The 21526-nt window shown below is 37.5% G+C and overlaps 1 protein-coding gene across 1 annotated transcript in view; it reads left to right on the top strand.

The window, feature by feature from the left end:
- Positions 1-21526, top strand: part of GREB1 (growth regulating estrogen receptor binding 1) — a 3935532-nt gene that overhangs the window by 2111066 nt on the left and 1802940 nt on the right. Inside the window, exons 10-11 of the mRNA XM_044082225.1 lie at positions 7568-7753; positions 19482-19832. Of these exons, the coding sequence (XP_043938160.1) occupies positions 7568-7753; positions 19482-19832 (537 nt within the window). The remainder of the gene's footprint in view (positions 1-7567; positions 7754-19481; positions 19833-21526) is intronic.

Here is a 21526-nt window from a genome sequence, read left to right as displayed (position 1 = left end):
GGGAGTTGTTACCTTCTAATAAGTTATTTTTATTGAACCCCTTTCGAAAAACTGTTTTAATGGTCTTCCCTTTTAAATTTAGTAAATCCGTATATTCATTAAATTTAGCCCATTCACTTTCAGCTATATTTCTTATAGTGTAGGCATTAGCACTAAAATTGGTAATGAACATATTATTATATGTAAAACCTGCTTCACCTTGCTATGGATCTGTTGGTACTGTAGTTTGTATTAGTCCAGTCCCTAAAACAGGTTTAAATTTCCCTTGTTATATTGTCACATACCTCCCTTTGTATATCCATTATTAATTTCAGAGGGTATTCCCTCTGCAGGAACATTTCCCTGAGTTTGTCACACTCTTCCAAAAAATCTACTTCCCAAGAAGTCACGTGACAAGCTCGAACATATTGTCCCTTGACTATGCTCTTTTTTTGATATAATGGGTGTGAACTACTAAATCTAATATAAGTATTTGAGAAGGTGGGTTTCCTGTATATACTGGATTTAAACCCATTCTCTGTCACATGTAGAGAAACATCTAAATAATTAACGGAATCCATGGTCACTTGATAGGTGAACCTTAAAAAAGTAGTACTCTGATTAATATAATTAATACATTCCTGGAGGATTTAATCTGTACCAGTCCAGAAAATACATATGTCATCTAGAAATCGGGTGTAAAAATTCCAAAACTCAACATATTTACGGTTATGGATAAATTTCTTTTCCCATGCAAACAAAACCATGTCAGCGTAAGTGGGAGCACAATGGACTCCCATAGCCACCCCAGATTCCTGTTTGTAAAATTCCCCTTGAAAATACAAAAAATTATTTTTCAATACAATTCGGCTAATTCTAAAATAATAAATATATAATGTTCACTAGCCTTAGAAGTACCCCTCAGGGCCTCCTCTATCCAAGCCAACCCTTCCTCATGGGGTATGACAGAAAATAGGTCAACAACATCAATTGTAACAAATTTGAAATTAGCTACCTTCAAGTCAGGTGTAATACGTCTCAAAAACTCCCATGAGTTTTTTAATAAATGGGTGTCTTTGCCCCAAAGGTTTTTCATTTTCCAGTCTAAAAACTTGGATAAAGGGGAAATCTTGGATCCTTGAGATGCCACTATTGGTCTAAGGGGGGGATTGGATACATCTTTATGAACCTTAGGGACCCGAATATCGAGGGCACCCTAGGTGTTGAAGTTTCCAGATATGAATATGTGTCATGATCTATAACTCCCTGGTCAAACAAATCTTTAAGGGCCAGGTCAATTTTTTTATACGAAATATTAATTTCATTAATTGACACCTGACTATATCTGGAACTATCTTGCAAAATGGAATACATCTTACTGTAATAAATGATTTTATCCATCAATATAATACCCCCTCCTTTATCTGGCTCCATAACCCGGATGTTAGAATTTTTTCTCAGAGTTTGGAGAAGTATCCATTCATTCTCTTCCAAATTGGACCCCCGCATATGAACCGTGCGTTTATTTCTAATTCTTTTCTCAATGCTGCTTTCTAAGTTTTTCAATTGAGGGTGTATAGGGGATTGAAAGTACTGTGTTTTCTAAGTCAATTGTTGGATATTACCATCGAATTATGTCCAAACATATTTTCCAAATTTAATTTTCTAATGAAGATTTTAACATCCAAAATAGTCCGAGCTAAATTGCTACTCTGACTAGGTACAAATTTGAAGCCTTTAGTAAAAAGGCTAAAAAATTCTTGTCACCTCCAAGTGGCTATAATTATAAATATGAAATCCAGCTTGGGTAACTATTTCATACCCATCCCCTTGCTCTTTACTAATATCTAATTCTAAGACTGTTGCCAGACCCTGTTGTATCCCCCTCCCCTCTGCTGGTATTGTCCCCTGAAAAAATGGTTGTTGTTCCCATTTAAATTCTTGTTACGAATTCTTTCAGACCTACGAGAAAGGGGCTCAGGGTTGTTGTCATTAAAATTTGGACCACCTGCTTGTTCCCTTGTATCCTCATAAACTCCCCTATTGGAGGATGGGGCATTCGGATGTGTATCCCTTCCTTGATTAAATGTACTATAATGGGTACGTAGGGGTGCTGGGTATTGTATTCCATCATTATAATCTCTAATATCACGTTCAAGCTTTTTATATTTTCTTTTGATTATATTGTCACATTTCTTATCAATTTGAACCCTAATGTCGTAGTATCTATTCTTTTCAATTTCAATACTAAACATGAAGTCTGATGTGATACGCTCATTATACAAATCAATTAATTCTTTAAGTTTGCTTATTTCCCTTTCATTGTTTCTAATTATAGCTTGAACAATTTCTAAGCCACAAACATTAAAAATATTCAGCAACTCTTTGTGGAATTCACTGCCTTCCACAACATTATTGGGATATTTGAAAATTCCTAATCCCTTAGGTACAATGTGTTTACTTAAACACTGATACAAATACACATTATCTAAATGTAAAGTCTTGTACCTTAACAAGGCAGTCTGTAATTTGTCCAGTGTTTCCCTGTAGGTGTCGTTGGTTTCAGACCTCGTATGAGTACCCTCAGGAAGCTGAAAGGGTACTTGTTGGTTAAGCCAGTCATAGAAGTCCCCTGGTGTGTTCCTTTCTTGCACTAAAGATGTAGATGGTATTCTGCCTAAACCGCCATCACTTACACACAAAATATTTGGTGTAACCTGAAAATTTGTGTTACCGCTTCCGGAACTCTCAGCTGGTATACCTGGAGCCGTACCATGATTGTCCTGTCCCGGGGGTAACAGTCTGCTGGTAGGTAAGTTGTCAATACCATTTCCAGAAGGGTTGGAAGCCTTAGCGAACAAAACTGACAATCCTTGACTTATTGGTGTTAGTAAGTCTATAAGTTGAGTAAGTTGTCCCGCAATCTTGCGGAATTCTCCCACCTCGGAACCCTTATGGCCCTTGTTTCGTCCGGTGGGTGTGGTACTGCCTGGACAGTCCTCCATGAATCAAACTAACAACAAAAAAGGAGTATGGCTGGTATAAAGGCAACAAAAAACAACACAAACCAGTCAACAAGTGCAGCAAACCACAGCTGAATTCCAAACACAAACCAAGAAACTGCTACGACATGTTTCCTGTGAATAATGAGCTGGGAATGAAGCTTCCAGTTAAAACCAAGTTTTAATGTAGAAAACTGCCACAACACGTTTTCACTGTTAATACATTAACGTTGCTAAATATCACCACACGTTTTCGTAAGGGTAGCACTCAAACTTCATCAGATCTTCTGAGCATACACCTCGATTTTTGTAACCTTTCAATTAATCAATTGAATCAACAAATCAATTAACATTTAAAGAAACATGCTGTCATACAGTTAAATACAATGTTAAAATCATCCCTTTCATAGTAAAAGAATTTAAAACCAAATAGAAAATATATTACTGATAAATACCAGTTAATTTCATGTTTAAATATAAACTGAACAGATAAATAAAATTGCATTATCATATACACTGCCATTAGAATACAGTACTGAAAATGATACAAAATATATATAAAGTGTATATTTTGCTTGATGCCTATTTCACAGTTTCGCTGTTCTAAGCTTAAGCAAGGGAACAACAGAAATATATTCATTCATACCCGGGTATTTGTTAGCTTCAAATACCACTTGCCAGTATGTCTCTCTAAATTCCAACAGAGTTTCCCAGGGACCTCCCTTCGATTCCCTAGACACCATTTCTACCACAAAGAAATGGTATTTTGCTTGGAGGCATGAAAGAGTGTGTTTGAATAGGGCATTTCTAGGATTGCCTTTCTGGATATCATTCATATGTTCATATATTCTACGTTTGAGGGTTCTTTCTCCCAGTCTTGCCTATATAAAGTCCTTCACACTCTTTACATACAGCTACATAAACTAGCCCCTGAGAATTGCAGTTGGAATAATTGTAAGTCTCTATCCATTTCTTCCTAGCTGTTATAAATACTTTCTGTTGTTGAAGAATATATTTACATTGTGGGCATGCCCCACATTTATATGTTCCCTTAGATTTATTGGAAAATATAGAAGGGAGTTTGTTACCTTCTAATAAGTTCTTTATATTGAACCCCTTTCGAAAAACTGTTTTAATGGTCTTCCCTTTTAAATTTGGTAAATCCGTATATTCATTAAATTTAGCCTATTCACTTTCAACTATATTTCTTATAGTGTAGGCATTAGCACTAAAATTGGTAATGAACATATTATTATATGTAAAACAGCAAAATGGCAACAGTCTTAGAATTAGATATTAGTAAAGAGCAAGGGGATGGGTATGAAATAGTTACCCAAGCTGGATTTCATATTTATAATTATAGCCACTTGGTGGTGACACAAGAATTATTTAGCCTTTTTACTAAAGGCTTCAAATTTGTACCTAGTCAGAGTAGCAATTTAGCTCAGACTATTTTGGGTGTTAAAATCTTCATTAGAAAATTAAATTTGGAAAATATGTTTGGACATAATTCGATGGTAATATCCAACAATGGACGTTGAAAACACAGTACTTTCAATCCCCCTATACACCCTCAATTGAAAAAAGAAATAAACTCAAGGTTCATATGCGGGGGTCCAATTTTGGAAGAGAATGAATGGATACTTCTCCAAACTCTGAGAAAAAATTCTAACATCCAGGTTATGGAGCCAGATAAAGGAGGAGGTATTATATTGATGGATAAAATCATTTATGATTGTAAAATGTATTACATTTTGCAAGATAGTTCCAGATATAGTCAGGTGTCAATTAATGAAATTAATATTTCGTATAAAAAAATTGACCTGGCCCTTAAAGATTTGTTTGACCAGGGAGTTAAAGATCATGACACATATTCATATCTGGAAACTTCAACACCTAGGGTGCCCTCGATATTCTGGGTCCCTAAGGTTCATAAAGATGTATCCAATTCCCCCCTTAGACCAATAGTGGCATCTCAAGTATCCAAGATTTCCCCTTTATCCAAGTTTTTAGACTGGAAAATGAAAAACCTTTGGGGCAAAGACACCCATTTATTAAAAGACTCATGGGAGTTTTTGAGACGTATTACACCTGACTTGAAGGTAGCTAATTTCAAATTTGTTACAATTGATGTTGTTGACCTATTTTCTGTCATTCCCCATGAGGTAGGGTTGGCTTAGATAGAGGAGGCCCTGAGGGGTACTTCTAAGGCTAGTGAAAATGATATTTTTATTATTTTAGAATTAGCCGAATTAGTATTGAGAAATAATTTTTTGTATTTTCAAGGGGAATTTTACAAGCAGGAATCTGGGGTGGCTATGGGAGTCCATTGTGCTCCCACTTACGCTGACATGGTTTTGTCTGTATGGGAAAAGAAATTTATACACAATAGTAAATATGTTGAGTTTTGGAATTTTTACACCCGATTCCTAGATGACGTGTATTTTCTGGACTGGTACAGATGAAATCCCCAAGGAATTTATTAATTATATTAATCAGAGTACTATTTTTTTAAGGTTCACCTATCAAGTGACCATGGATTCCATTAATTATTTAGATGTTTCTCTACATGTGACAGAATGGGTTTAAATCCAGTATATACGGGAAACCCACCTTCTCAAATACTTACATTAGATTTAGTAGTTCACACTCATATCAAAAAAGAGCATAGTCAAGGGATAATATGTTCGAGCTTGTCGCATGACTTCTTGGGAAGTAGATTTTTTTGGAAGAGTGTGACAAACTCAGGGAAATGTTCCTGCAGAGGGAATACCCTCTGGAATTAATAATGGATATACAAAGGGAGGTATGTGACAATAGACAATGGAAATGTAAACCTGTTTTAGGGACTGGACTAATACAAACTACAGTACCAACAGGTCCAGAGCAAGGTGAAGCAGGGTTTACATATGTTCATTACCAATTTTAGTGCTAATGTCTACACTATAAGAAATATAGTTGAAAGTGAATGGGCTAAATTTAATGAATATACGGATTTACCAAATTTAAAAGGGAAGACCATTAAAACAGTTTTTCGAAAGGGGTTCAATATAAAGAACTTATTAGAAGGTAACAACTCCCCTTCTATATTTTCCAATAAATCTAAGGGAACATATAAATGTGGGGCATGCCCACAGTGTAAATATATTCTTCAACAACAGAAAGTATTTATAACAGCTAGGAAGAAATGGATAGAGGCTTATAATTATTCCAACTGCAATTCACAGGGCCTAGTTTATGTAGCTCTATGTAAAGAGTGTGAAGGATTTTATACAGGCAAGACTGAGAGAACCCTCAAACATAGGATATATGAACATATGAATGATATCCACAAAGGCAATCCTAGAAATGCCCTATTCAAACACACTCCTTCATGCCTCCAAGCAAAATACCATTTCTTTGTGGTAGAAATGGTGTCTAGGGAATCGAGGGGAGGCCCCTGGGAAACTAGGTTGGAATTTAGAGAGACATACTGGCAAGTGGTATTTGAAGCTAACAAATACCCGGGTATGAATGAATATATTTCTGTTGCTTAAGCTTAGAACAGCAAAATTGTGAAATAGGCATCAAGCAAAATATACACTTTATATATTTTTTGTATCATTTTCAGTACTGTATTCTAATGTCAGTTTATATGATAATTCAGTTTTATTTATCTGTTCAGTTTATATTTAAACATGAAATGAATTGGTATTTATCAATAATATATTTTCTGTTTGGTTTTAAATTCTTTTACTATGAAAGGGATGATTTATCATTGTATTTAACTGTATGACAGCATGTTTCTTTAAATGTTGATTTGCTGATTCAATTGATTAATTGAAAGGTTACAAAAAGGGAGGTGTATGCTCAGAAGATTTTTTCATCTGATGAAGTTTGAGTGCTACTCTTACGAAAACGTGTGGTGATATTTAGCAACGTTAATGTATTAACAGTGAAAACGTGTTGGGGCAGTTTTCTACATTAAAACTTGGTTTTAACTGGAAGCTTCGTTCCCAGCTCATTATTCACAGGAAACGTGTTGTGGCAGTTTCTTGGTTTGTGTTTGGAATTCAGCTGTGGTTTGCTGCACTTGGTGACTGGTTTGTGTTGTTTCTAGTAGTCAAGATGGTATCGCACATGCATAGGGGTCATCTTCGTAAGTTGTCTTCCTTTTTACCACAAGTCATCCAGCCCTGTAAATGATTATGCTCCCACTGACATGTTTTTAATGTGAGAGTCAAGACCGTCACATGTTATGCAGGAGGCTTTGCCCATGTACCCCATAAATTAATATAACTATCTCAGAGGTTACAAGATCTCTGTAAAAGTTAATAATACCGTTGTCAGAAGACCATTCACTTAAAATGGCTCTCCAGATCATATTATGAATAAAGTTATGTTGTCTAAGTAATCAAGTGATACAATATACTTATTCTGAAAATAAGAAGAAGATAAATACTCTCAAGACAATTGTTATACTGCAGGAGTGACTTTTTGAGTTGATATAAAGCAAGCATACAGTCTTGTATTATGTAATAATAGTTGCGAGTATTACAATATGAAAAGCACTTTGATTCTAACCCCCACGATTCTTTATTCTCTAGGTCATGGCAATTTTCCATATCTGTATGGAAACCTGAATGACATCATTGTAAGTTCATTGTTACAAAACTGTTACTTGAACTCACAGTCCTTACCACGGGCTTATGAACAGTATGGCACCTCCACAATACATCCTCTTTCAGTTGAAATGCAGATCCTTTTAACAGTCTATTACCTGGTTCAACTTGGTGAGTTCTCAGTGAAGTAAAATGTATATTAAATGTCATATTATAAACTAACTGTTGAACCATTTCTGTCTTGTGTCTATAAAGGTGTTATGTCACATTGTAGCCATTACAGATACATAAAACCATAGTATTTAACCTTATCATGCTATTAATCACTTTTAAATCAAGTCAGGCTTTTAAACTATGGAATAACCATACTGTTAAGTCATGGGTATGAAGAGCAAACACAATTTATGAAGGCACTCATTTTGCTGTTGCCAGTTGATGTCTTATCTGTCAAGTTTGAGTTTTGGTTATTCTGACTAAAACAGGTGTTTGAGATGGAAGGAAGGTAGTATTAATTAATTAGTTATTTGGGGGAGTAGTTGAGTAGGTGTCTACTCCCTGGAGTATTTTGATCCAAAAACTGCAGTATAAAAAAACAGGCTTCAACACCATATGCATTTTTGGTGCACTAACCGTATTTTATCTTGATTCCTATAGTTGGTATGTTGTAGTCACTGTACCCATGCTTTGTTATTATTTCATTAGTTTTATGATAAGCTGTCCAATGTCTAGTTTAAATACAGATTTAACTAAATATAACAAGTTATTGCTAGTACCTTTGCTTTTTTTCCTGTTTCTTGCATGAAAATGCTTTGCATTGCTTTTTGATGATTACTTGATGACTGAGGGGAAGAACATCTGTAAGGGGTGTGGTGGGACAACAGTAACTAAACCTGGAATGAGCTTTGTAATAAATTGTGTAGTTTAACCAAGAGTCCTCTCCTTTTATATACAATAGTGAAGTTGTAGTTTCTCACTGAGTTGCAAACAAATGCAGGCTTCTGCCCAGGGCCAGGGATTAGAAATGAGGATTTAGAGGGCTTATCAAATGCATGTAGTTATTAGAAAAATCTTGACATTTTTATATAAAAATTGCTTTGAAACTGGTAATACTGGAGCTTAAATTAGGATTTCTAAAACTGGTTCCTTTTTTTACATTTGGATATTGTTTATTTTGATGTTTGAATGAAAGTACAGGGCTCACTGTTAGTAATTAATTAGAATAAAACTACAGGGCTCACTGTTCGTAATTCTTTGAAAAGCAGACATGAATTTGGAAGTATTTTTTAAGCCTCTTAGAGTCAACAATGGATATATGCAAATTACTCTAAGAACATCAGGCATTTCAGCTAATTGTCAGTTTTGAATGTCTGTGAGTTTTTCTTTTAAGTCTACAGACCAAAAAAGCCAAACCCTACTAGCTGTGGACATGCACGTTTTTGCCTTCTTATGACACCATCAGTACAGCATGAGTGGAATGTCTGGCTAAAAATTGGAAACACAGGGTTGTCGTACCCAACTGATATCCTTAAAATTGGGGTGACTGCAAAATATCCCAACTAACAAACTAAAACAATAAGTAAAAAGGTCACACAGAAAAAACAATCGGTTAAAAAATAAAAATCTAGCAAAACTAGACTTTCCACTTTGTGATACCTTAAACCTTTTGTATTAGAGGCAATATGGGATATATGCAAATTACCCTTTAAGGACATCCGGTGTTTCAGCTAAATGGCAATTTTGAATGTCCATGGAAAGTCTAGCTTTGCTAGATTTTTCTTTTTGGTTTTTGTGACTCAGTATATGTGGCTTCATTTACAATGAGCTCTGCACACAATTGTGTACTGTTTTTGAGGTTGCAGACATAGCTAAAGAATGCTTTGTGTTTGTCCTTGGCCTGGGAGGCCAAACGTACCTCAAATTTGACTTTGGTAGACTGTGTTTGTCCTCTGAGTTGTTTGTTTAATTTGATGAGAGTTCTTTTATCCTGCTGGGTGCTGGACCTCCTAATTTTTGCCATGATTTTCTTCCTCCTGTTATACAGCCAATTGATTTTGTGATTCCACCAGAGTGGCATGTTTTTTGAGTTAGCTCTGTACTTCTTCCTGGTTGGTATAGCTGCCTCTATGCAGCTATTAACATGCTTGTACAGGGTTTCTGTGAACAGTTCTGCATAGGCAGCAGTGTTTTCAGGGTTTATTGGGGCTTGAAATTGTGCCAAGTTTCGCTTAATAGCAGGAGGTTAGCCTTAGAATAGTTCCTGAATATTCCAGGTTTAGCTGGGGGTCCAGGTTTTATTTTTACTTCAAAGAGACCATTTTGTGGTCTGACCTTACCAGGGAAGGCAATACAGTACGGGGTGTGCACCAGTCTCCCATATTAGTAAGGACCAGATCCGGTATGGTTGCACCCCTGGTTGGTTTATTGACTTTCTGGTCCAGGGAGTTGTGTTTATAATCCATCTACTGCCATTAGATTAATATGTGGCAGTCAGGGGTTATGGTTTCATGATTCACACTGCTGACCACTAGATAATATGTGGTTGGTGGCTGGCCTTAAGAGTGTATAGTAAATGCACACTGCTGCCTCAGCTAATACCTTCCACACCCAGATAAGCTTTACATTGATAGCTGCAGAGTTATAAGCAGTGGTTTCTCATGACCTCAACCACCTCATATTGGGCCCAGTGACTTCCAGTGCAATCTCACCAACAGTAATTGAAACCTGACTAAGATTATTTTACATACAATCATGCGCGTGTACACACACACACACACACAGTATTTCCTGAATGGATTAATGACATCTCTACATTATCATCACACAAATAGACCATCTTATGCTGAGGCATGTAAAAGAAAACTTCACAAACCTCAAAGGCCTCCTAAGCCTACAATTGACAGCACTTATCCTCAGCAATCTCGAAAGCACACGCCAAAAGCAACAGCAAACACCACATATAAGGCAACACCTAATGTTCCCCCAAGATCAAAGCCCATAAGACAAGCAGACACTTTACCCAGGACTCTAGCCATGAGGGATTCCATCGTATAACACACAGATGACCTAATCACCAGGCTAGACAAGGGGAAGATAACAGCAGCTTATCTGGAGCCAGGATCCGCAATTTCATACATGCACTTGTTCACAGGTACAAATATGATTCTGTCATAGTCCATATAAGTGTAAACCCCACCTAACCCCCACACCTTCTGTCTCCATCCTCCATCTTCTTTTCCTCATTTCTTCTCACTGGGATAACTCTCATTTCTTCTCTCCTCTTTTATAAAGATATCATATCACACTTTCAAGTCTATGCATATATGTATTATTTTGTTGTATTATTTGTAACCGCAATCTATGTAAATACCCTTATACCTAATAGACTTGTATCAGCTTTAGTGAATTTATCACACTCTGTATTTTTCACTTTTGTACACAATGCCTAACTACTTTGTACAGGATTTCTCTGTCCTCAATAACTGATTAGTACTGCCTTATGTCACCATCCCTTCATTTTTTGTATGGCTTTGTACTTATCTTTTTGTTTGTATTACTATGGAGCTTTTCTCCTCTGGTCTCCACTGAAAATGGGCTTTTGGCCCAGTTGGACCAACCCGGTTAACAAATGTCAAATAAACAAATGATTTGAGACATACCTCATTGGACTATGTGAAAAGAGACATTATTGATCTCTCTGAATATTTGTCACAAACAGGTGTGTGCTTTGCACTAAGCAGCATTCTACCTCTACCAAGGATGATGCCACAGTATAAACAAAAACAATTGATTTTTCACAATTAGCTTAGTTTTTGCTGTCACTGCGGGGTAATCCAATATCTGTCAGCATGGTAAGATGTGGTTAACAGAATGCTTTGCTATGCACCTGCCCCCCCCCCACTTTTAGATATTGCCTAAAACTCTAACCATCCCCAGAGAGCTGTTTTAGGCAATGCCAAAATGACAAACCTTCCAGCAAAGCAAAAAACAATCTCAAAGAAGCCTTAAGGTGTTACTGCTCAATGCTAGGAGCCTCAGCAAGAAACTCTGTACCCTACCAGCTCTCCTCACCCTAGAGAATATAGACCTGTGTGCGATTACCGAGACTTGTTTAAAGCCATAGAAATTACTCCAGCAGTGCAAGGTTATGTTTAAAGCCATAGAAATTACTCCAGCAGTGCAAGGTTACATTGGCTTACACACATTTAGACCAACAGCAGAATAGACAGTGTCTAAAGTTGGAGGTGTCTTGATCTACATCAGCAGAAAATATACTTCCAGGCTGGTTAAACAGGATGATGCCCTGGAATTAATCCATGCGCAACATGCTATAGATAAAGGCCCTTACCATATCCTAGATAATTATAGGTCACCTTCTATGCTCTGAGAATCTCAGAACTTGTACCTAGACCTACTGGAGTACACTCACCATCAAACCAAATACCCTTGGGAGATTTTAACTTCCCCTGTATAGACTAGGAAACTTACCCTGCCTCAAAGGGTCCCTATCAGAAGTGCGAATGCTTAAATTAGTGAATGCTCTTACATCGAACTTTAAAATGCAAAACCTGAAAATGTTGAAGGCAGGGAACATCGATTTTTTTCCCATGGAAAAAAAATCAATGGGCCGTTCTCCGGACTTTGTTGTTTTCTCCACTGTGGTTATCTCGCGGAGTTGGTATATTTAAGTTGGGGGTGTGTGGGGGTGGTGAAGCTCCCCACTTTATTTTGCCTGCACATTGTTTTTTGGATCAGCAAATTTTTTTTCCCTGGGAAAAAATTCGCTGATCTGTTCCTTCGACATTTTAAGGTTTTGGATTTTTAAGTTCGATAGAAGAGCGTTCACTATTTTTAGCGTTTAATCTTCTGATATAGACGCGCCTCAGACTCGCTGGTACAAAATTTTCTGGACTTTATTAACACAAATACCCTGGACCAGAAGGTGTGCTGTCCAAACAGAAGTTCAAACATACTGGACTTAGTACTCACCAAAATGGGGGGAGTGATGACCCCCCCCCCCACCATTTCATGTCCTCAATGGTGAGGGTGGATCACAAAGACATCGCCTTCAAAATAAAAATTAACTTTGAAAACCCAACTAAACCAGCAATAGTACTATTCTAAAGCAAAATATGTCCTACTGAACAATAGTATGTCAAAACTCAATGCCCCCCAAACCCTGAGATCACAGCAATCTATGCAGAATCAGTCACAGAAACCATGTACAGACATGTGAATGGCTATGTAGAAGCTGTTGAATCTACCAGAAGTAAGCCACCAAAAGCAATCCACACAGGTGGAATACCAACCATAACATGGCATGTAACAAAATGGAAAAATGACTCATGGCTAAAATCAGAAAGAGCTACTCTCATAAAGACAAGAACTCACTGATTAAACTAAACAGGAAACTAATCGGATTAATTAAGTCCAACAAGGCTAACTTCGAAGTCAGGATAGCCTCTCAGATTAAGGACAACCACAAGGCTTTCTTCAGCTTTGTCTGAAACCTTAAAGTAAGCACACAGCAGTATGCTGAACTTGTGTTAAATGGCACCATCTTCACTGAGCAGAGAGACATAGTGAGTTTGCTGGCTGACAAATTCAGCCCAAAGTTCACTCCCAACTCCATCTTGCTAATCCTTTGAAATCCCCCAATCCACCCCAATATCAGCAGGGAACAGGTCTGCCTTAGTGGGCTCTGACAATATTCCAGGTTATGTACTAAGTGAATGAAGGACTGCAGTGGTCATCTTTCTTCACAGGGGTGGTCCATTATCTGACCCCAGAAACTACAGACCCATCAGTTTGACAAGCCTAATATACAAATCCATTGCATGAATTACTGTGGAAATGATCAGAAAGGACATTGTTATCCTACAGGCATTGGACCGATCCCACTTTGGCTTTGTCTGCCTACTTAACCTGGTAGACTTCTTTTTAAATGTCACCAAGGCAATGCATGAAGGGAAGATGGTGCATACCGCCTACCTTGACTTGGCTAAGGTGTTCAGTATGGTACACTACTCATGTGTTGTTGACAAACTCACCAAACATGGCATAAATTCCTACATAACTTTGTTAGATTTCCATCTGGCTCACAGATAGGACTCAAGAAGTCAGGTTTGGAGAGACCAGTCACCAGAGGAGTACTTCAGGGATCTGTGCTGGGCCCCCTCCTGTTTGGCATTTACTTCTTAGAAATGAAAGATAATATTAAGGGCCTCTGGGTCACCAAGTTCACATCTAAATGTAAATATGGAGCTATCATAGATTCACCCATGACACTAACATCCTGTAAGAGGGCCTAACAAAGACAAATGACTGATGCCAAAGCCATGGTTTAAAACTCAATGTACAGAAGTGCATTGTAGTGCCCTTTGAGAAAATGTCCACACAACCCATTATTCCATTGATAAAATAGCCCTAAGAGTTGACCTGGTAGTTAGGGATCTGGGAACATATGCAGACTGTAATCTGCCCTTCAGCCAACACATACGATAGTAAGAAAGTCATTCTATGTTCCCCAACTTATAAGTAAGGACATGACATCAGGTCCAAGGAAATTATAATACCACTTTACTCAGCCTTTATCAGACCGTCCTTGAGTGCAATGCTCCCTTTGGCATGTTTCTGACCAGGCATTTGCAACAGCTGGAACTCCAACAAAGGCTCCTCACCAGGAGAATCCAGCATATTAACACACTGTCTTATACAGATCATCTTAAAGCCCTAACTCTGTACTCAGTCTCCTACAGCCTACTGAGAAGCGATCTATGCCTGGCATATAAGCCCTGATGGATGTTTTGCACATCCACAAAAAGAACACTGGAAACAATAGGTACAAGGATTTAAAATTTGCTAGTGACATAAATAGAACATGATGGTGAGACAGATATACATGTCAAAGAATCCCCGTGCTATGGAATAGGCTCCCCATCCATGTGAAGCAGAGTTCATCCCTGACTATTCAAATGTAAACTTAACCATTGGATGGGAAATTGTAAATTCACTCTCAGTCTGGCCCCCAATGTCTCTAATGGACAGAGGCAGACAGTAAGTAAAATATTACTTAACTAACATACCTCCCCCCACAAAGCCCTTAGCCACCTCCAAACTAACATATCCCTCCTAATAGACACTGAAGGTACATGGTGGCGCAATTGGGTTGGGTTCCACAGCTAGGCTAGAATACACCTGTGAACCCATGAATCAACAGCACATTCCATGTCTTTATTATAATATTGCTGCATGTAAGAGCACTCATGCACAACAAAGAAACAGTTACTGGTTACCCTTAAAATAAGCCAACCATCAAATATTTGTATGGTAACAATAGCTTGATCATTAACTCTTCAAAGGGTGGAAGAAAACAGCTAAGAATTTCTCAAGTTCAGCAATTACTGTCGTACACATTACTAAATCAAGAGCCCCAGGGTTTTGATGCTGAATAATAACATTATTTATGTTAAATAAAAAGAATTAAGCAAGGAATTTTGTAAAATCAAATATACAAGCAGCTGTAAATTTGCGTAAAGAAAATACAAATTAAATGTCTTTAAACAGACAAATGGCATGTAGAACTCCTTGCAGTTCATCTGGCCTGTCTTTACCAGCACTATAGATATACTTGATTTTATATATGCCTCTGGCTTGTAAGCAAATTAGCAGTTATCTTGTGTCACAGATAGATGATTTCCAGCTTGAGCTGAGGAGAGAATTTCAGTCCACTTGCACAATTTCAAATTAAGACATTAACTAACTACCTGTCTGTATCTAAACTTACACAAGTCCCAGGCAGTATTTCCAAGTTTCTTCAGTCTGAATTTTGCTTTTCCATTTCCCACAGTCTAACTCTTGGGGGGCAAGTAAGGTAATGATTTATTTAAGATTTTAGACACTGTAGATCTCTACATTTCATAATGAAATTTAGCTTCAGTTTTAAATGGTCATCCTGCAATTCCACTAGAAGCAATTACATACTAAGTATAGTTTAGATTTTGTGTATATTCTGTGCATTTTTTATATTCGGAAACATCAGACAGGTTTATGAAAATAAATATTTACACAATTCAACTTAATACAGCTTTTTGTATGGTTCACTGAAGGAAATAAGTTTTATTTAGCCTATTTAATCTCTGAAAGCTATTATATTTGCTTTTGTTTAGTAACTGTTATCTGCAGAGGGTAACATTTGACTGGATTATGGCAAATTGTATTGCTGTTCAGAGTCATGGAAGCAAGACAGGGTTTGGAAACAGTCTTATTACTTTGATGTCAGTTATTGGGAAAAACATAAAATCATTGCCAAAGAAGATAATGTTGGACTGTATGCAGGCTAGTGGATCATGTGAACTACTTTGATTGTATAACCAGGGTATTTGATGATAAAGAGGCTGTAGGTATGTCATACAGTGATTTTCACAATGCATTTAAGTCTTGATACACAAAATGAAAAGCAGTTTGGAATGTTTTATCTGTCAACTGTCCAGATTTTTGCAGAATGTTCAGATTTGTACCCCATATTTTTGGTTTGTTCTTCGTAAAATTGGTGGTTTTCCAACAAGTCATTGAGGATTGATGCCATTAAATAATGATATACATTTGAATTTCAGACTTTATATCCTTCAGAAATTGCATGTTAGTGCAAAACCTATTGTAGCAACTTTCTAAGTTTTTAACAACAAAATTTAAAAGTTGTCCCTGACTTTAAGTCTTCAACCCCCCCCCCCCCCCCCCCATTATTTTTGGCTTTGTCCAGATTTCTTGTATTTATAAGTTGAAAGGAATGTTTTAGAGTAAGTTTTAAGACTGCAATGCAAATAAATCTTGGCTAGGATCCAGACAGCCAAAGTAAATAAGATTTAATCAGATCAAAGGTTAGTGAATGTTTGACTTTGACAGGGGTTACTATTGAAACCATTTATTTCATTGCCTTTATAAATGACATTGCAGAAATTCTGGAAGAAAGAAAAAGATGTTTGCTTTTTTGCTGATGGCATAAAACCATATTGCATGTTTACTACACTAGACAGTGTAGAAATGATGACATAGTACTTGCTGAGACAATCTACAATAGCAGTTTAAGATTAGGGCAGAACTTAATCATCTTTAATATGCAAAACACTGGTACACCAAATAATGCAGTTTCAGAACTAATATGTACAGTAGATTGCATTGAAAATAGATTTAATAGATGTTTACTCTCAGGAACAACCACTCCCTCAATCCTCATGCAACCTTTTTGTCCCCTGCAACCCCTTGCTAAATTTATTTATTTCCAGTTTGATAACCGGGGAAGTCCACTGGGCCCAGAGGGCCCGTTTTCAGTGGAGGCCCGGGGAGAAAAGCTCTGTATTACATACAATTAAAACAAGCATAGAGTTTTACATTTAGGTCTGGAGAGAAAAGCTCCTTATTACATACAATTAAAACAAACATACATTTATGTAGTTATACATATAATTATAAAATGTTTTAGAAAACAAATGTAAAATTATATATGGAGTTGTATCAAATTGAAAAGGTGCACAAAGAAAGGAAGAAAAAGGAGGGACAAAAGTAACAGAGAGAAGGGAGAGAGAGCTATGTACAATATTTACATCTAACCATTCTTTAGATTTCAGAGCAAGGCAGTTGTAGGGAAAGAAAACAAATAGCATGTGCATGAGGGAGTAAATGTATAAGTGATATTAGGAAGCATGTGCATGAGGGAGTACATGTATAAGTGATATTAGGAAGCATGTGCATGAGGGAGTACATGTATAAGTGATATTAGGAAGCATGTGCATGAGGGAGTACATGTATAAGTGATATTAGGAAGCATGTGCATGAGGGAGTACATGTATAAGTGATATTAGGAAGCATGTGCATGAGGGAGTACATGTATAAGTGATATTAGGAAGCATGTGCATGAGGGAGTACATGTATAAGTGATATTAGGAAGCATGTGCATGAGGGAGTACATGTATAAGTGATATTAGGAGGAGTTAGGTAGGAAGAATGCATTTACATTTCCAGTTTTGGGAGAGGTGGGAGTGGAGCTGGGATTTGAAGAGTTCGAAGCTTGTAGTGATTTTTAGCAGGGGTGGGAGGGAGTTCCATTTTTTGGCTAGTGAATATGAAAGGAGAAACTGGCCTTTTCCCTTCTTATCCCTGAGTTATTGCATCCCAGATGAGATAATGATTACCATCCTGCTACTCAAATTTTGTCTTGGAATTGCATTTTTATTTTATTTTATGTTATTTTATTTTTGCCATTACAGAACTAGAATGGGTATATTTTCCTTGAAATTGCAAGCTAATATATTTGGGGAGCGAAAATGAGAGAGAGATAGAGAGCGAGAGCGAGAGAGTACATATTTGGAGGTTAAAAAGAAGCATTATGACTGGTAGTCATACTGGACTACCTAAAATTAAGAATAATATGTGAGATGGAAAGAAGGCTGGAGGAATATTGGAAATGGTTAATAAAAGTATTGCCAATAGGAAATGATAAGTTATTTCTCTCTGTCTCTCTCCATAGACAGATTTAAATTTTGTAAGGGGTTAGCATGAATGTAGTTCAATGGAAGGCAGTGAAATGGTACCTAGTCTGCACTGGAATTTGTGGAATGATTAAAAACGCTTAATATGTCTAGTCTTGAAGAGAATAAGCAAAAGGAGGGCACAGTGAAAACAAGTTCAATGAGTAACATCTTAAATGAGAGGTGTATATGTCCAACAGGGCAGGACTGGATGACAACGGGGAGATATGAAAAATCATTATATCACTAAAATTGTGCCAGAGGACTGAAAGAGCCTTCACGAAGAGGTATCAAGACCAAAATAGTTATGTTTATTTGTTTAACATTTGTTTACCAGGAAAGTCCGACTTGGAACAAAGTCAATTTTCCAGGGAGTCCCAGGGAGAAACGTTCCAGACACATGTTTTTGTAACGTGGGAGGAAACCGGAGCACCCGGAGGAAACCTACACGGATGCAAGGAGGATATGCAGACTCCACACAGAAGGCATCCCAGCCAAGAATCGAACCAGAGAACCTCTTTCTGGCGACAACACAACCTCTGCACCACTGTGCCATTATGTAATTCAAGAATGAATAGTGCAGAAAGGCAGCTGTTCTTGGTGGTGCAGAGGAAAAATAAATCATTGTTGCAAGTGATGATTTTGTGATAGGCAGTAACATGGGCAGACTAGTTGTGCCAACCGATCATTAACTGCTAACACAAGCTATGTTACCAAGACCAGTAATTAAGTAATACTTTGGAAATAAATTATGTATTGGTTTCCGTTTGTGAGAAAGGGAAACTATTAATTAATTTGTTTCAGCACATTGGAGATTATGAGGGTTAATAAGAAATGAATGAGTGCAATCATTCAGGAACTTTCATACCAAATAATACCAAGACTTGCAGTTCCTGTGGGAGATGTTGCTCAAAGCTGTTTGGGAGAGGGATGATGCTGCTCTTTGAAGAGAATAGTTGCTGTCTCTGAGTTGAGGCATTCACAAGGGAAAAAGCAGCAGCATAAGTAATTGGTGCTGTCTTCATTACTTCTAACATGTCCAGTATTTAATTCTAGGACAGTTTCTTCCTTTCATTTTCAGACTGTGCACCTCGTCATAGATATAATTTCAAGCCCATTTGCATGAAAATCATGTCTTGTATTCATTAAAGTGAACAAAGTTGTAGTATGTTAAGAAGGTATGACTTTGAAGTGTAGGAAAGAATTGAAGTGAGAATGATGGGATCGTTAATAAATTACAAGTGTGACTTGAATGTAATAAAGTGATGTAAAGGATGCTTGAGTAGAAGTGACCACGGATGAGTGCTATTTCTTTAATTTCATACTTTAGTAACTTTGATTTCTAGTTAGTTAATGATGTGTTTGCTTTCTTTTAGCACCAGACCAAGTACCTCTGATTGAAGATTTGGAACAGATATTCATGAGATCCTGGCATGAATCCCACCTTTCTGAAATCCGACAGTACCAACAGGCTCATGCACAGGCACAGACTCACGTCCCAAGCCAGATCACTCTTGTTACCTCAGCACAGCTGGCCTGGCTAGCTCGCCTTGCAGCTAGTACTTGCAGTGAAACTGTTCATATAATTGAATGTACCACTTCTCTAGCTGAAGGGCTGTCAGAAATGTTCAAGTGTCTTATTGAAGGAAAACTGAAAAAAACAAACTTTGTGGTAATAATATGCACAAACAAAAACAAAGGGACTGAATCCTGCGTTACAGTTACAGGTAAGCTGCACTTCATTGGTGAAGTTCATTGTGGGTTCTATCATCCCTGTTATTGTTAAACATATGTTTTTCTGGATTCCTAAAACTATCCAACAATAAGCACAAAAACTACCTTGTTTCACTTTAAGGATACATACGTCCCTGTATAGTTTGTAAAGATATGTTGCTGTTTCTGTATCCTTTGTACTTTCTTTTTTGCTAAATCAGTAGTTGTAATGGATGCAGAATAAAATGAGATGGAAGGCATTGAAGAGAGACATGGACTGCAAGTAAGAATATAAAGTGAAGTGGCACAGAGACAGCAAGTATTCCTATTCACGTATGATAAAATTCCTTTAACTTGATTTATTTATTCTGTGACATTTTTCAAGACTTTAGAGACTTTTTAAAAGACTTCTTGGGCAGATGTGTTTTGTGCGCTATTTCTACCCTGCAGCACAGTAAGAGGCAGCCATTTTTGTGCAGTTTGCTAAAAATCATGACTTCTGTTCTTGCAGGTTGTTCAATTGCCAAACAGACAAACTGTAGAGGAGATGGGTGGGATGTCTAGATATGTAAATATATTTAAATGTATTAGCCATGTTTGTAATTAATTACACTCAGTAAGTAATCTCATATTTGCAAGAAATGTTTCTAGAAAAGTAAACAAAGAAATGTTATGATATTACTGCTCAAGATACTCCCCTCAGTCCCTACTGGAGTGTCAGTCATAATGTGCTTGAGTGACCCTGTTTAGCACTGGTGCTGGGAGTTGTCTACCATCTTTCTGTTTTTTTTTTTTGTTTGTTTGTTTGTTTTTTTTTTTTTGCTTCTTTGTGGCTTTCCACAGCTGACCTTCAGCTGTTAGCAGTTACTGTTCTCGTGTGCCAGGTTTACCAGACCTATTACTCACAAATATGGAAGAACACTGCACCTCCGCCCATCCCAATGTCATGTCTTCCCTGGTTAGGTTGGACCATAAAGCTGTCTTCTTTGAAGTCAAAATCTACTAGATAATCCCAGTAAAACCAATAACAGTAAGGAACTGTCCTATTGACAAACGAACCCCATAATGTAAAATATTCTGGTTGCTTACCAGATACTGTAAGTGACCACCTTCCAACCTATGTAATAAAACAACATGGTCCACCTGAACAAATAATCTATAAAGAAGTACGCAATTTAACCAGATATGACAAAGACTCATTTTATTACATTCCTGTCCCACTACAAATGGAATGTGTTAAGAGTACTACCCCTAGATGAAGCAGTTACTCAAATTAATTATACCTTCCTTCTTCTTCTTCTTTTTCTTTAGGCTTTTCCCGGTTAGGGGTCGCCACAGTGGATCGTCTGTCCACTCATGATTGGCAGTGGAGTTTTACGGTGTCGAGTTGCCAGCCCAGCGCCCAACCTTCCACAGAAGGCACACACATGCACGCACTCACACCTAGGGCCAATTTAGAGTGTCCAATCCACCTACTGCATGTCTTTGGGATGTGGGAGGAAACCGGAGCACCCGGAGGAAACCCACGCGACCACAAGGAGGACATGCAGACTCCACACAGAAGGCACCCAGCCGAGAATCGAACTGGAGAACCTCTTGCTGTGAGGCGGCAACGCTAACTGCTGCACCACCGTGGCCGCCCTAAATTAATTATAACTTCCTAAAAATGCTAAATGATTTAGCACTGGTTAGAACAAGAAGGGTAAAA

The sequence above is a fragment of the Protopterus annectens genome, chromosome 1.part1, assembly GCF_019279795.1.
Source record: "Protopterus annectens isolate FY-2018-M chromosome 1.part1, PAN1.0, whole genome shotgun sequence".
Taxonomy (NCBI): domain Eukaryota; kingdom Metazoa; phylum Chordata; order Ceratodontiformes; family Protopteridae; genus Protopterus; species Protopterus annectens.
Note: the sequence above shows the minus strand (reverse complement) of the source record. Positions and strands in the feature narration are given on the sequence as shown.